Raw genomic sequence first — 13535 nt, 5'->3', positions numbered from 1 at the left:
AGCCTCTTAGAGGAAATTTGCTTTTGTTATTTGTGTGCATGTATGTGAATGTGGCCGGGGAGCCTCTGTGGCAGTCAGAGGCCAACCCTCTGGAATAGTTCTCCATTTCTGCTTTGAGGCAGGGTCTCATGTTTCTGTTGCTATGAGGCATATTCTGTAGCCTACAGTTTCTGAGCTCTGTTACCATCTCACCACAGAAGCCCTGGGGTTACAGATGCATGGAAACATGTCTGGCTTTGTATGTGATGTCAGGGATTGAACCTGGGTCAACAGGCTTGCATGGATAGTGCTTTTACCTGCTGAACCATCTCCCTAGCCTCCACTGTATAGTCCAGGTCTTCCTGGGCTTTCAGCCTTGCTGCCCTTGGCAATCTCCTGTAGATGTACTCTGATGGTATCAAGATTCTGCCTTAACTGGCCTTGGTTGTAATCTAGCAGGAAAGTACTGAGAACCCCACAGGTTGATCTAATGTATAACTGAGAACGGTAACCACTGAGAAGCTGACTCTACTGTTAACTATGCCTCTCCTACAAGCTCTTACTGTGGTCATCTGTACTTCTACCTCTACAAAGACTAGGCCATCGATGACCTTACCAACAATGGATGCAGCCCTTTATTCACTGATTAGAAGTATTTCTGTCTCAAAAACAAACAAAGGAGATTGCACATGGTGGTGCATGCTTTCAATTCTAGCACTTGGGAAACAGAATCAAGAAGCTATCTGAGTTCAAGGCCAGCTTGGTCTATACAGTGAGCTCCAAGCCAGCTAACGAGATCTTATCTACACATATACACACAGACACACAGACACACACACACGAAACACGGAAATAGAGAGATGTAGAGATGGCTCAGGTTAGGGGTACCTGCTGCTCTTGCAGAGTACTCAGCAACCACATGGTAGCTCACGATCCTCTGTAACTCCAGTATCAGGGAATGTGATGCCCTCTTCTGGACTCTGCAGGCATGCACATGGTGCAAACAAATCCACACAAGCAAAAACCTCACACACTTTAAATAGAGATGCGCCTCATCCTCAGCGCAGTATGATGCACACCTCATGCACTGCCCACAGGAACCCGAGCAAATGACCCTACAAGAGACAAACATCGTCCATCCCACACCCACTTCTGAACATATGTTCCTCATATCCTCCAGTGGGTGGAATCACCCACACCACTTAGAACTTTTTTTTTTTTTTTGGAGGATTCAGAGCTGAGTTCATGTGATGTGCTGTCAGAACAATTACATCCAGCCCAAACGGGCCTCCTTCCTGTCCCTGCCTCACAAGCAGTTGGCCAGTATCTTTCCCAGAGACCCTTTCAGAGGCAACACAGTGAGACCTGTCTCCAGGTCTCTATCTTTGGCAGCTCTCACTAACTCTTCTCCCCAGGGATCTTGGCTCTACTTGGGTCTGTAGATAAGGTGGTGAGATTTTCTTTACCAACTGGAGGAGGTATGGCCTGAGACTCCCCTTAGGCAGTTTTCTCTGCCCAAGAGAAGGGACTCAGCTAGGGAGCTGGGCTTGGAGGGCACAAACAAATACAATAATGTGTAATATGTTTCTTATGAAAACGTGGATGGGATTCCTGCCACCTTTTACGATATACCCTGAGGTCTAGATTTTATCTGCTTACCTGAGACCCCAGGCCAGGCCTTCTACACCAAGCCACAAGAAGCTCAGCAGTGCTCACAGGCCTTTAATCCACAACTTTCTGGTCATATTCCATCCCTGCCCCAAGATGGCAGGGAAGAATGAAGATGCATGTAGGCCACATGATACATTCAAGAGAGAAGGGCTGGAGTCAGACTGAAGCCTGGACAGGGGGGTCCTGGCCCCAGGAGATGAGGGAGTTGCTGGCCTGGGCAAGCTCAGTGATGGACACCCGGCCCCGCTGTCGGATGAAATTGGCCACGGCAGCCAGTTCCTCTGGGGTTATGTAGATGAACTTGCCCCTGTCGTCAATCACACCTGTGGAGACATGCACGCTGTAAGATGGAGAACTCCCACCTAACCTGAAAAGGCCCATCTATTCCTTCACAACTGATTTACGGTCTCTTAGCTCTCCTGTCAGCCTGGCCCTTCCTGGGTACATCAACTCCCATGTAGGTGAGTCTTAGCAATCCTTTCTTTGTATCCCTCACTCCACCGCTAGGCTGAGGCTTCTATGTCTTCCTCGTGACAAAGTCCAATTCCTCAGTGCCCCTCACTGCATGTCCCTCCCAACCTGGAGATACCAGGTCCCTGCAGCCTTCTGTAGTCACTCACTCCCATGGGCCAGGTCCTCCGTTTCTCACCTGTTAGAGTCCCCTCCGCCAGCAGGTCCTGGATGCGGTTTATGGTGTCCTGTGAGGAAAACGAGTCTCAGTGCTTGCTTTGTAGGTCCATGACCACAGACCCATTGCCCCTCCTCTTATCATGCTGTCTCCTGCTGTGTCTGTGCTTCTCCTGGGAGGGACTCTTGAGTAAAGGGATCCTACAATCTGCTAAGCCTTGATGGAAGCTCTCTTCCAGCTGAGAAAGGAATAATAAAGATGTCTGGTTGCAAAACATAACTGGATTTGGGCTGCTCTGGTCACCAGGCAGGCTAAAGTATGGCATCTGAATTTCCTTTTTCTTTCCTGTTCTTTTCGTCTCTGTAGAAATGCAGGATTCCCGGAGTGCCAAGAATTCCTACACCCTGTTCACTCTTGGTTGGGGACAGCTTACCATCTTCAGGCCAGCTGCCTACTTTCTACTGGGCACTTAGGCATGATAGCTATATTCCACATTCTAATCCACTTTCCAGGGGCTTACCTGAGTCCTCAGGCCCATCTGGAAAGCCAGGTCTTCCAAAAGCACAACCTTGGTCTGCTACAGATAAAAGGAAGAAGAGGGAGAGAGGCTGAGACCACTCGGTCAGCTCTATGTCAGTAAGATGCCCTGTATTTAAAAGCAAGGTGGAGATGACATGGCACTCCAGGAATCCTGCATTTCTACAAAGGGAAAGAAAAAGGAAATTCAGATGCCATACTTTTGCCTGCCTTGTGACCCGAGCAGCCCAAATCCAGTTATGTTTTGCAAACAGGAAATGACACCCAAAGCCACTTTCCACCTTCTACATTCGTGCACACACACCATTTCTTTAAATAACATTTTCAAATGTGTGTGTGTGTGTGTGTGTGTGTGTGTGTGTGTGTGTGCGCACGCGCAGCAACACACATGCAGAGGTCAGAGGATGACTTTCAGAAGTTGGTTCTTTCTAATCACTATGTGAATCCCAGGGATTGAACTCAGATCTTAAGGTTTGACAGCAAGCACCTGTACTTACTGAGCCATCTTGCCAACCCCAAAGTTGGTCTTTTTGTTTTAAGCTTTCAAAAATAAAAAATAGTTATTTAGGCCAGGTATTGTGGTACATAACTGTGATTCCAGTATTTGGCACACAGAGGCAGGAAGGTAAGGAGTTCAAGACCATCTTTGGCTATGCACTGAGTTTAAGGCCTCTCTGAGCTACCAGACTCCATCTCAAAAAACCAGCAAAACAAAACTTCTCATATCGACTTGTTTGCTGAGGACCTGCTGGACAAGGAACTAAGAAGGTGCAGGATGGGCTGCAGACATGGCCCAGTGGTTTAGAGCACTTGCACTCTTACAGAGGGGCCTCCCACATGGTAGACTCAGAACCTCCCATAACTCCAGTTCCAGGGAATGTGACACCTTCTTCAGATCTACAGGAACACAGCATGTATGTGGTGCACATATGTTCATGCAGGCAAATATATTCACACACATTTATGGGGAAAAAAGGAAGGGTTTGAAGGAATAGTAAACAAGAGACAGTTCCTACCCCCGAGCTAAAAACCTATCTGTGGAAACAGACGTACACAGGAAAGGAAAGAAGAGGTGACAGGGTACACAGCACACAGGAGCACCTACAAGCGCACACACAAACTGACCTAACTAACAGCAGGAAAAGTGCTCTCTGCATGCAGTCCTGAGCTGTGTTTCACATGCTGCTCTCACACCCTCAGTAGAGACTTTAGTTCCCAGCAGCTCAGTCAAGGAACTCACAGCTGGGTCCACGCATGCATCTGCCCCCACCTTTGCCACATATAGCATAATGACTTGAGAGAAGGCGGTCCTTTGCATTTCCGTGAATCTCCCACAGCAAATGAACTGGGGGAGTAATGACATGGTGACACCTCCTCAGCTACATATGGCATGTGACTTGTTGGAATGCCAAACCGTACGTGCAGGCAGGGGTGTGGGGCAGGCGTGGGAGGGTTGGGAGGATGCAATCAAGAGGCAGCTGGACCAAGGAACAGGCGAGCACAAGGTGATCTGGCCAGCAGCCTCTACCTATACAACAGACCAGGCACTAGGCTCTCAGTGGTCCCTCTTGGAGCAGGACCAGAGTCAGCTCCTGTGCTGCTGGTTCCTGAGAATCTGGCCTGAGGTACTGCTGGGGTCAAAAGCGGATCTGAGCAAACATGTACAGAGCCATGGTACAAAGTGGAACAGACATCCTCACTGGTCACGAGGTGAGCTGTGTGCAGAAACCTTCCTCCAGTTCTGAAATTCTATCTAAAGGGTCAGATCTCTTGGAGTGAGGAAGGAAGATGGAGTGAATTTCAGAAGTTCTCTTCCTTCCTCCAAGATGGTAGCACCAAGAGACAGGCTGGGCAAATTCCTAAGTTCCAAGAGTTTGGAGAACATCAAAAATGGAAACTCCAGGGAGCCATCAAAAGCAAGAGCCAGACCTACCTGAGAACTTTCTTCTTGCCCCCGAAGAAAAGAGAGCAACACGGAGGCTGACCTCTAAATCCACCTGGGGGTCCTCATGAAGGAAGTACTTTAGGCCCAGGCTGCTTCCCGCTGTTTAGGTAAGGACAGCGAGTTCTCAGCAAGAGCAGGACAATGTGAAAAATTCTGCCCAGGGCAGTGTGCCAGGGTGGAGTGCAGGCTTCATCAAAGGGGAGCACTCACAACCTAAGAGAAAAGGACCCTCTGGAAGAGGCTATGGCTTCTTCCTCTTAGGGAGTCTGGGCCCCTCACTGCTGCTGGGAGATGTCTAAGCACTGTTTTCTTTTAGGAGAGGTGGGGGAGGATTATGCAAGCCCCAGCTTCTTGGCAGCCCCTGATACCACCCCCACCATCGCCCCCGCTCCCTCTGCACTCCTTCCCTCAGCTGCCTCTGCACCTCTGAGCTGCACTTGAAAACCTCTCCCCTTCTCGCATCCTTTGTGGGAGAGAAGTTGCTTAGCAGCAAAGCGCATCAGGACACGCTTATGCAACCCAGAGCAGCATCAGGGCAGCCTGTGAAGTGGCTTTGGACAGAGGGACACTGCTGATTGCTCAGGGTTACAATGGAAACACCATCCTATGTCTTCTAGAAGGCCCAAGTTCCCAGTCAGGAGCACAGAGCACAGGACATTTGTTCCAATTCAGTGGAACCTCAGTGTGACAGAACTGACAGAAAACACATGTGAACTGACTTCAAAACATGATGACTCAGTGAGCGTGGGGTCTGAAGAGCAGAGGAACTGTCAAACCAAGTATTAGGGAGCCATCAGAGGCTTGAGCCTCCCACACAGACCTCTGTCCTCTACCTTCTGGGTATGAAGGAAAGGGACTTTCCTGGCCGAGAACCAGTAAGCAACCTTTCTGAACTCCATGCCCATTCCAGTCCAAGACTGAATGAGACACCTCTCCTTGTTTGTGAGAACATATACAAAACACACAGACACATATGTATTCTTACGTGGCAGAAGATTCCAGAGTTCTCTGAGTCTCTTACCTTAATGTAATTGATGAATTCTGTCAGGAAGCTGTGAGACTAAAGGGCAGAGAAACCAGTGAGCACCGGCCCTGGCTGGAGGCACAGGGCTCTGTGCCTGGCTCTAATATCTATACCCCCTGCTTACCCACATGCTGCCTGTCTTATGTTCCCACCCCATCATCTGCTCTCATGAGGGGCAGAGGCTCCCAAACTAAGGGATGACAGGACAATGTTCTCTGCTGAGACCAAGGCTACAGTCACAAGGGCCTACATCTACTGGCACCCAACATGCTTCTTGGTACATGGCCACAAGTGTCTAAGGTGGCATGGGTGGCCTCAGACCCAACAAACACTACCTTCGTGGCAAAGGTTTCCCAGGAGTGATGGGCCCACCTGCTCCTCAGTCATGGTTTCGCTAACACCTTCCTCTTCTACCACGAAGGCCTCCTTCAATTTCAGGTACTCCTCGTGCTCCCGCTGGGCCTGCTCCTCCCGAGCCTTTCTCTCTTCCTCTTCCTGTGGACACAGAGACAGAAGGGGCAGGTATTTGGGGCAGCTGCCCACTCACATCTGTTCTTGTCTCTGCAGGATGCAAGCACATACAGTCCAGAGACAGCACTTCTTCAGGCTAAACAACAGGTGGAGGCCCTCCTCACCAGCCTGTCATCACTCAGGAGATGATGCTCAGACCCTTCCCCTGTGCCCTTGCTCAGGAGGTTAACTTAGGAAAAAAATTCTTGAAAACTTTGCCACAACTTCTCCCCAGTCATGTCCAAATACGACAAACTGCAGGTTCTGCTTCCTGCCATCCATGCACAGAGCCAGCCCACTGTGGTCTGGCTTCTGAATCACGTGACCCACCTCTCCTAAGTGTGGCAGAACAGTGATTTATTTCCAAACAAGTATGAGAAGACAGGGGAAAAAATAGTAAAAGCATACAGTAATACCTCAATAGTGGAGTACTTCCCTGGAATGCACAGATTCAATGTTCAATATTCAGTACTGGGAAAACCAAAAAACCAAAACCAAAATAAAACAAAACAAAACCAAAAAAAAACACCTAACTCCAGTCTAACCACAAGATAAACAAACACCAGTCATTCCAGGATTTCAAATTCAGAGGTAAGCAGAGTACAAGTTTGAGGCCAGCCTGTGCTACAAAGACTCTGTCTCAAAAAAACCCAAAATTTTTACATAGTAAGACTCTTTGTCTCAAAAAAACAAAATTCATTAATTAAAAAAATAAAATAAAATAAAGGTGGAATACACCTTTAATTCTAGCACTCAAGAGGTAGAGTCAGGCATCCTGGTCTACAAAGTGAGTTCCAGGACAACCAGGGCTACACAGAGAAACCCTATCTCAAACAAAGTAAAACAAAAACACAATAAAAATCAAGGCTGGAAAGATGGCTCAGCTGTTAAGAGCACTGGCTGTTCTTTCAGAGGACCCAGTTTGGTCGTCAGCACCCCAATAATGGACTTCATTTTTTAATCTAAAAGACAAATAAAATAAAATAAAATAAAATAAAATAAAATAAAATAAAATCAGCCAATCCAAACCAAGTTACAATCTACAAACTACTTTCCCCATACCCTTCAAAGATGGTAAGATGATAAACAAGAAAAACCTGACAATTAATCCCATAGAGGTCTAAGAAGACGTGACAAATAAATGAAACACAGTAAGTCAGGTATGACCCCACTAAAGAAAAATACTTGGGCTGGAGAGATGGCTCAGTGGTAAAGAATGCTTGATGCAATTCCAGAGGACCTGGGTTCAATTCCCAGGACCCACATGGTCACTCTTAACAGTCTATAACTACAATTCCAGGGGACCTGATGCCCTCTTCTGGCTTCGGAGGACCTATGTACGTGGCTCAGTTAGTAGGGTGTTTGCCCAGCAAGCATGAAGCCCTAAGTTCAATTCCCTACTAAATTAGGCATAGTGGTGCATGCCTCTACTCTCAGAAGTTGGGAAGTAGAACCAGGATGAAAGGGCATCATTGGCTACACAGCAAGTTCAAGGCCAACCCGCTGTCTCAAAAAATGGAAGGAAGGAAGGAAAGAAGGAAGGAGTCTGAATAAAGTGTGACACTTAATTTAATTATTGTGAGAGGTGCACCAGCATCTTATAGTGAGGAGGCTGCTGAGGAACTTGGAACAGAGAGAGGCAGGACACGGAAGGTAAATGAGGCGGGATCACTACCCAAAGTGAAGAACTTTCTCTGCTCATGCCTCCCACTGCCACTCCTATGGTGTCCATGGCCAGGCATTCTCTACATAGACAAAGCTCGGGAACAAGGCCAACCAGAGGCCCTCTTGTTTTATGCACCCTACATGTTTTCACTTCCCCATCTGTTAGAAACCGGGTTCTAGAATCACCTGGCAAGCAGGGATTCATTAACCACCTTTCTGTGGTGATTGCAGCTCTTCCAGCACTGGGCCTATGTCAGGCCCTAAACGGATTCACCATCTCTTAAGACTGTTGATAACCTCAAGGTCCCTGAAACATATAACTGCCTAACTTCTCTGTCTCCTTTCCTCCTTGGTAATTTTTTTGGCTCCAGATGCTCTGACCATGTTCAACATCCTTCAAATGTCTATGTATTTTTCATAGCTGATGCTCACAAGAATCTTCAGCTCTGGGCAGCAGGGAGTTCAGCAGTTAAGAGTATTGGTCACTCTTCCAGAGGACCTGGGTTCCAATCCCTGAACCCACATGGTAGTTCACAGCCATTTGTAACTGCAGTTCTGATGCCCTCTTCGGGCCTCCATTGCCATCAGGCACACACACAGAGAAACCTCTCTACAGATCTGCCTGTCTCTGACTCCAAAGTGCTGGGATTAAACGCATGTATTATCACAACCAGCTTTTTTTTTTTTTTAACCTCCATACACATAAAATTAAAAAAAAAAAGAAATCCTCAGTTCAAAGCCATGCTGCTTGCTTCGACAGGTGATGTTCTGAGGCCAGGGGAAGGAATAAACCAGGGCAGGCCCTTGTGCCAGGTCCATGGCCCATCTTCTGTTTTGGAGATGGGAGTTAGCTAGTTAGTCCAGGCTGCTCACCTGCCTCAGTTTCTCAAGTGCTGGGATGACAGGTATGAGCCACCGCCACTTCCAGTACCATGGCCTGTCTTGAAGGATGGAGGCATCTGGGAGCTATCTGGGCGGAAGGCCGGGTAATAACGGGACAGACAACAGTGCCTGGAGTCAATCTCACCTTCTGTTCTTCCTTCAGGCGAAGCCGCTCCTCTTCCTTCTTCCATTCGGCCTCACGTTGGGACTCTAGGCGTTTCCGCTCCTCACGTTCAGCCTCCTCTGCCTGGAGAGAGAGGTTTCTATAGGCACAACCCCCCTTCCTCTGGCTAGTTTGCCCAACCCCTGTGGAGGCCAAAGAAGGCAACACCTGGGCCAGGACATAGGCTAAGACTGCGGGAGACAAAGCCAGGTAGACAGCAAATAGCAGCCCAGCATAAAAGGAACCCAAGGGCGGTCTGTCATGGCAACTAACTATTGGGCCCTTTCCCACCCTCTGAAGCTGTGCCCCACCCTCTTGCTTGCCTCACGCTGGGCTTTTCGAGCCTGTTTTTCCTCTAACTTCCGCAGTTTTTTGGCTCCGATTTTCCCTGTTGGGTGAGCTTCTGCTGGTTTCTCAGCAGCTTCTTCCTCTTGGGCTAGATATGTCAAAGAAAGAGAATTTAAGCCTACACAGAGAACACTTACCCCACCCGGTCACCTTCCTCAAGGGCTTGGGGTGGGTGGTTTCTACCTACCCCTGCCTTCCAGAAGTATCTACCATAAATGTGCATGCACATACAACTGTGAGTGTGAGAGCACACACATGTGTACCTGGGGGTTGGGAGGCCATGGGACAAATACTGCACAGCTGTAAGATGTCAACACCTGAAGGTTTGAGGATTGCAGGTATCTACACCTACAGAAATCCCCGATTTCTCTCTCTCTCTCTCTGCCAAAACTCCAGGGAAGGATGGCCTTGTGGGTAAATTTATTCCTGCCATAAAGCCAACATCCTGTATGTTCTACTCAGGAACTGATGAGTGTCGCAGGCTCCATCAACCAGGATTCTCTCTTTATCTTTTTTCCCCCCAACCGGGTTTCTCTGTGTATAGCCCTAGCTGTCCCGGAACTTCCTCTGTAGATCAAGCTGGCCTCAAACTCATAGACATCCGCCTGCGTCTGTCTCCGGAGTGCTGGGATAAAGATGTGTGCCACTGCCTGGCTCTTCCTTTGTCTTAACAAAGCCAGACTGAAAAAATAACCCCAACCTCAGGGCTGCATCAGAGATAGCTGAAAATTAATGATATACTGATGCCCGAGCCTCAGAGTATATGACTCAAATCTGAGACAGGAAGAATGTTGAAGAGAGGGCCTCTTTGTTGTTGCTGTGTGCTGCTTTGGAAGCAGCTATATAAGCCAGGCTGGCCTAAAATTGGCCATGGTCTTTCCTCCTTCTTCTGAGTGCAGGAATTATAAGCGCGCGCGCGCACGCACACACACACGCACGCGCGCGCACACACACACACACACACTAAAGGTCTCTTTTTAAGCCACAGGGGCTAAAGGCTCAAGTCAAAAGTCCTGATTTCCCCTAAATTCTGAATAAGGTTTAACTATCTCTTCTTCAAGCCAGGTTTCAAGGACTAGAGAAGTGACATTCTTTCCCACAATCGTAAGGACTTTACAAGACTCCCATCATCTGGCATGTGGAGGTACATGTCAACAGCAATGTCTCTATTTCTAAGCACTTATTCTGCGGTTACAGCTAGTCCCACTGAACCAAGATGACGAAGGGGCTTGCCCAGTGGGGTAGGGATTAACATAAGAAATGCTGACTTTGCAGACCAAAGTCAAGGCCCAAGATGCCAGCCCCGCCACTAAATGTCCTTCCTACACTGTGGCTTCATGCTCATTGCACCTATCTAGTCTGGAGGACTCATTAACCCCTGCCATCCTGGCCCTCCCCACAGGCAGGGCCCTCTCACCGGGAATAACAGCTTCATCCTCGTCCTCATCCACTTCTGCCCAGGCCACTCTCTGGGCTCGACGCTGGGCCTGTAGACGGCTGCCCAAGTCCCTCCGACGCCGGGGCCTGCCTCCAGTTCTCTGCTCCTCAGACTCCTGAGGCGAAGACCGGGTTACCTGGCCTGCTCCTGCCCGTTCTTCATTGTGCAGTGGTTCTCCACGAGCTTCAGGGAGGGAGGAACGGTAACGCTGTCAAGCAGCCCATCCTCCTGATAGTGGAGGAACAGCATCTTGGGAGTCTCATCCTCCCCTGCTCAACCTTCCCCAGACTCCTGGTGCCCACAGCACAAAGTTCCAACTTCGGTCTGTCAAGGCCTTTATTATTCACACCTCAGTCTGACGCTCATTCCTCATTTCCTACTTGCTTTAACTCCTTTATCGCCTTTTAACTCAGCCCCCTTTGCAGGCGACCTGTTAGGACACTCTCACCATGAGGCTTACAGATCTCACTGGATGCCCAATGCAAGATTACATTTACTTCTTACTTTAGAGTACTCCAACTAGAGAGTACATTTCACGGTCAGGGGCTCAATCTCCCTTCCCTGCAAGATTTGTTGGCTATGCTTTACCTCAGCGTCTCTCTTTTCCGCCCTCGAGACAGAGGTACTCTGATGTAGCTTATGGATTCAGACATCAGAAAGATACACGGACACTCTTATGAGTACATGAAGTGTCAGTATGGGAGAATGACAGATTATCTGTGCCAGGCCAACGGCATGGCCTTCTAATTCTGTTGGAAGGGAGGCAAAGCAGCATGGGTGCCCTCTTTGATGGGAGGGAGATGCCTGCAGTTTCTCGAGGCTGCCTGACACTCCAAGTCCTGGTAAACAGAACGCTCGGGGTAGGATTAGAAAGTCTGCAGCCTCTCCTATTAGAGCAGAGCAGAAAGGCAGGCTAGGTTTCCAAGTTGCATCCCCAGCCCTGGACTCCGTACGCGTCCACACGCGCGTGCGCAAAGCTGTCCCCGGCCAGCGCAGAAGCTTCTCGTCAGCACGGTAAGGCACGTCAGTGCATGCGCACGAGTTGTGACGCGACCGCCTACCAAAGCCCAGGAACCCTGAGAAACGGACTCCTTCGGCCGTGGGACGGCGGCACCTCCTACCTGCTGCCGCCCGACCCCGCCTGTGAGTCAGGAAGAGGATAAGGCCGATGAGCAAAACCGCCGCCGCCAGGTACACCCAGGGCCCCACCATGACAACAGAGAGCCTGACGGCGCAGCCGGCGCGCCCGCCGCATCCGCCAGGCCACGCCCACTGCCGTACGGCCTGCCCAGGACGCACGTTGAGCTCCGCCCCGCCCAGGGGTTGGCCAGGGCCCCGGTTAACCGCAGTCCTGGATGCCGCGCAAGCCGGTCGCCCCAGTGCTCGGGAAGTAGAGACCCAGAGACCAGCGTTTCAAGGTCGTCTTTGACTGTACAGCGACATGGAGGCTCTGCAGTTAAGAGCGCTGTCTGCGCTTCCAGAGAGTCTGGGTTTGGTTCGCAGCGCACACATGGTGGCTCACAACCTTCTGTGACTTCAATTCCAGGGACCCAGCGACCTCTTCAGACCTCTTCAGCACCAGGCGCGCACGTTGTACACTGACACACGGGCCCGCAAGACGCCCATGCACATACAATAAATCTTGAGAAAAATGAAAGAAAAGAGCGGGGCTGGTAAGAGAGAATTAACTGAGGTTGTACTCGGTAGTAGTGCGCTCCCGGCCAAGGCCCTTAGTTTGATCTGGAACGCTGAAAGATGGCAACGTGTGTGTTAGCATCTTCCTAATCCTGCAGCCTGAGCATCTATTGCGTTACTTTCGGTAAAATTTGAATATCTTTCCTCGTGCATTCAGGTGCTGTTACAGTAAACTGTTTCCAGCACCTAGTTCTCTGTAATTGGAACTTTAAACTCATGATCTCAAGCAGGCTAAGGCTCACCTCAGCCTTTATCTCAGCCCAGGCCCCTACTTCCTACTTTAGTGGTTTTGTGCTGAGTCAGGGTCTCTAATGGCCTAGGTTGGCCTCCAACTTGCTGTGTAGAAGAGGATGGTTCTAAATCGATCTTATTACATCTGCCTCCCAAGTGCCTGGATTAGCTGCGAGCAAAGGTTTGCACCCTAATGCCCAGATTCTCTTCCATCTTTTGTTTGTGTGTGTGTGTGTGTGTGGTGGTGGTGGGGACTGTTTTATCTTGGTTCTTTGGGATGGTCTCATACACTGTAGCCCTGCCTGGCCTGGAACTCAATATGTAGACAAGGCTGGCCACAAACTTAGAGGGACCTGCCTGTTTCTGCCTTGGTTATAATTAAAGGCATGTGCCACCACAGACCTGCCTGACCCCTGTAATTTTTTTCAACACATATTCTTTTGTGTGTATGTGAGTGTAGTATATATGAGGACCAGGTACTAGGAGAGGAGCCAACCCCCGACCTCTGAAAGAGCAGTAAGCACTCTTAACCACTGAACCATCTCGCCAACCAACATTTTAATTCTAAATTTAAAAAAAAAAGCAAAACTTTCAGGATGCATGTAATAAAAATGGCTGTTGATAATCATTGAAGTTGGTCTGTGGGTGCTAAGACTTCATAATAATTTCCTTTTTTTTGTAAGTCTGAAAAACAAAGCTGGGCAGTGATGGCACACTCCTTTACAGGTGGATCTCTGAATTTGAGGCTAGCCTGGTCTTCAGGACTACACAGAAAACCCTGTCTTGAAAAAAAGCAAAGGGCTGGAGAGATGGCTCAGT

General features: G+C 49.1%; 1 protein-coding gene across 2 annotated transcripts; it reads right to left on the bottom strand.

Annotated features, from left to right (window-relative positions):
• Nucleotides 1–1681: 1681 nt before the first annotated feature.
• Nucleotides 1682–12075, bottom strand: Ddrgk1 (DDRGK domain containing 1). Of its 2 annotated transcripts, none has more exons than XM_055611009.1 (9): nt 11912–12075; nt 10770–10973; nt 9328–9440; nt 8987–9088; nt 6157–6279; nt 5782–5820; nt 2799–2855; nt 2300–2348; nt 1682–1973 (listed from the first exon to the last, which is right to left on the bottom strand). In XM_055611009.1, exons 1-9 carry the CDS (start codon nt 12000–12002, stop codon nt 1807–1809), a joined length of 945 nt encoding a protein of 314 aa, XP_055466984.1. In that variant the 5' UTR covers nt 12003–12075; the 3' UTR covers nt 1682–1806. The 2 variants fall into 2 exon arrangements, with proteins under 2 accessions (XP_055466984.1, XP_055466906.1); XM_055610931.1 differs by having other exon boundaries at nt 2799–2852; nt 11912–12073.
• Nucleotides 12076–13535: the final 1460 nt, after the last annotated feature.

Source organism: Psammomys obesus, unplaced genomic scaffold, assembly GCF_907164565.1.
Source record: "Psammomys obesus unplaced genomic scaffold, mPsaObe1.curated_primary_1811, whole genome shotgun sequence".
NCBI lineage: Eukaryota > Metazoa > Chordata > Mammalia > Rodentia > Muridae > Psammomys > Psammomys obesus.
Note: the sequence above shows the minus strand (reverse complement) of the source record. Positions and strands in the feature narration are given on the sequence as shown.

Coding starts and splice junctions, on each gene's coding strand:
- Ddrgk1 (XM_055611009.1), bottom strand. CDS start 12,002: ATGGTGGGGCCCTGGGTGTACCTGGCGGCGGCGGTTTTGCTCATCGGC. Junction 9,441..10,769: donor GGATGAAGCTGTTATTCCCG/GTGAGAGGGCCC, acceptor TGACATATCTAG/CCCAAGAGGAAGAAGCTGCT. Junction 5,821..6,156: donor AAACCATGACTGAGGAGCAG/GTGGGCCCATCA, acceptor TCTGCCCTTTAG/TCTCACAGCTTCCTGACAGA.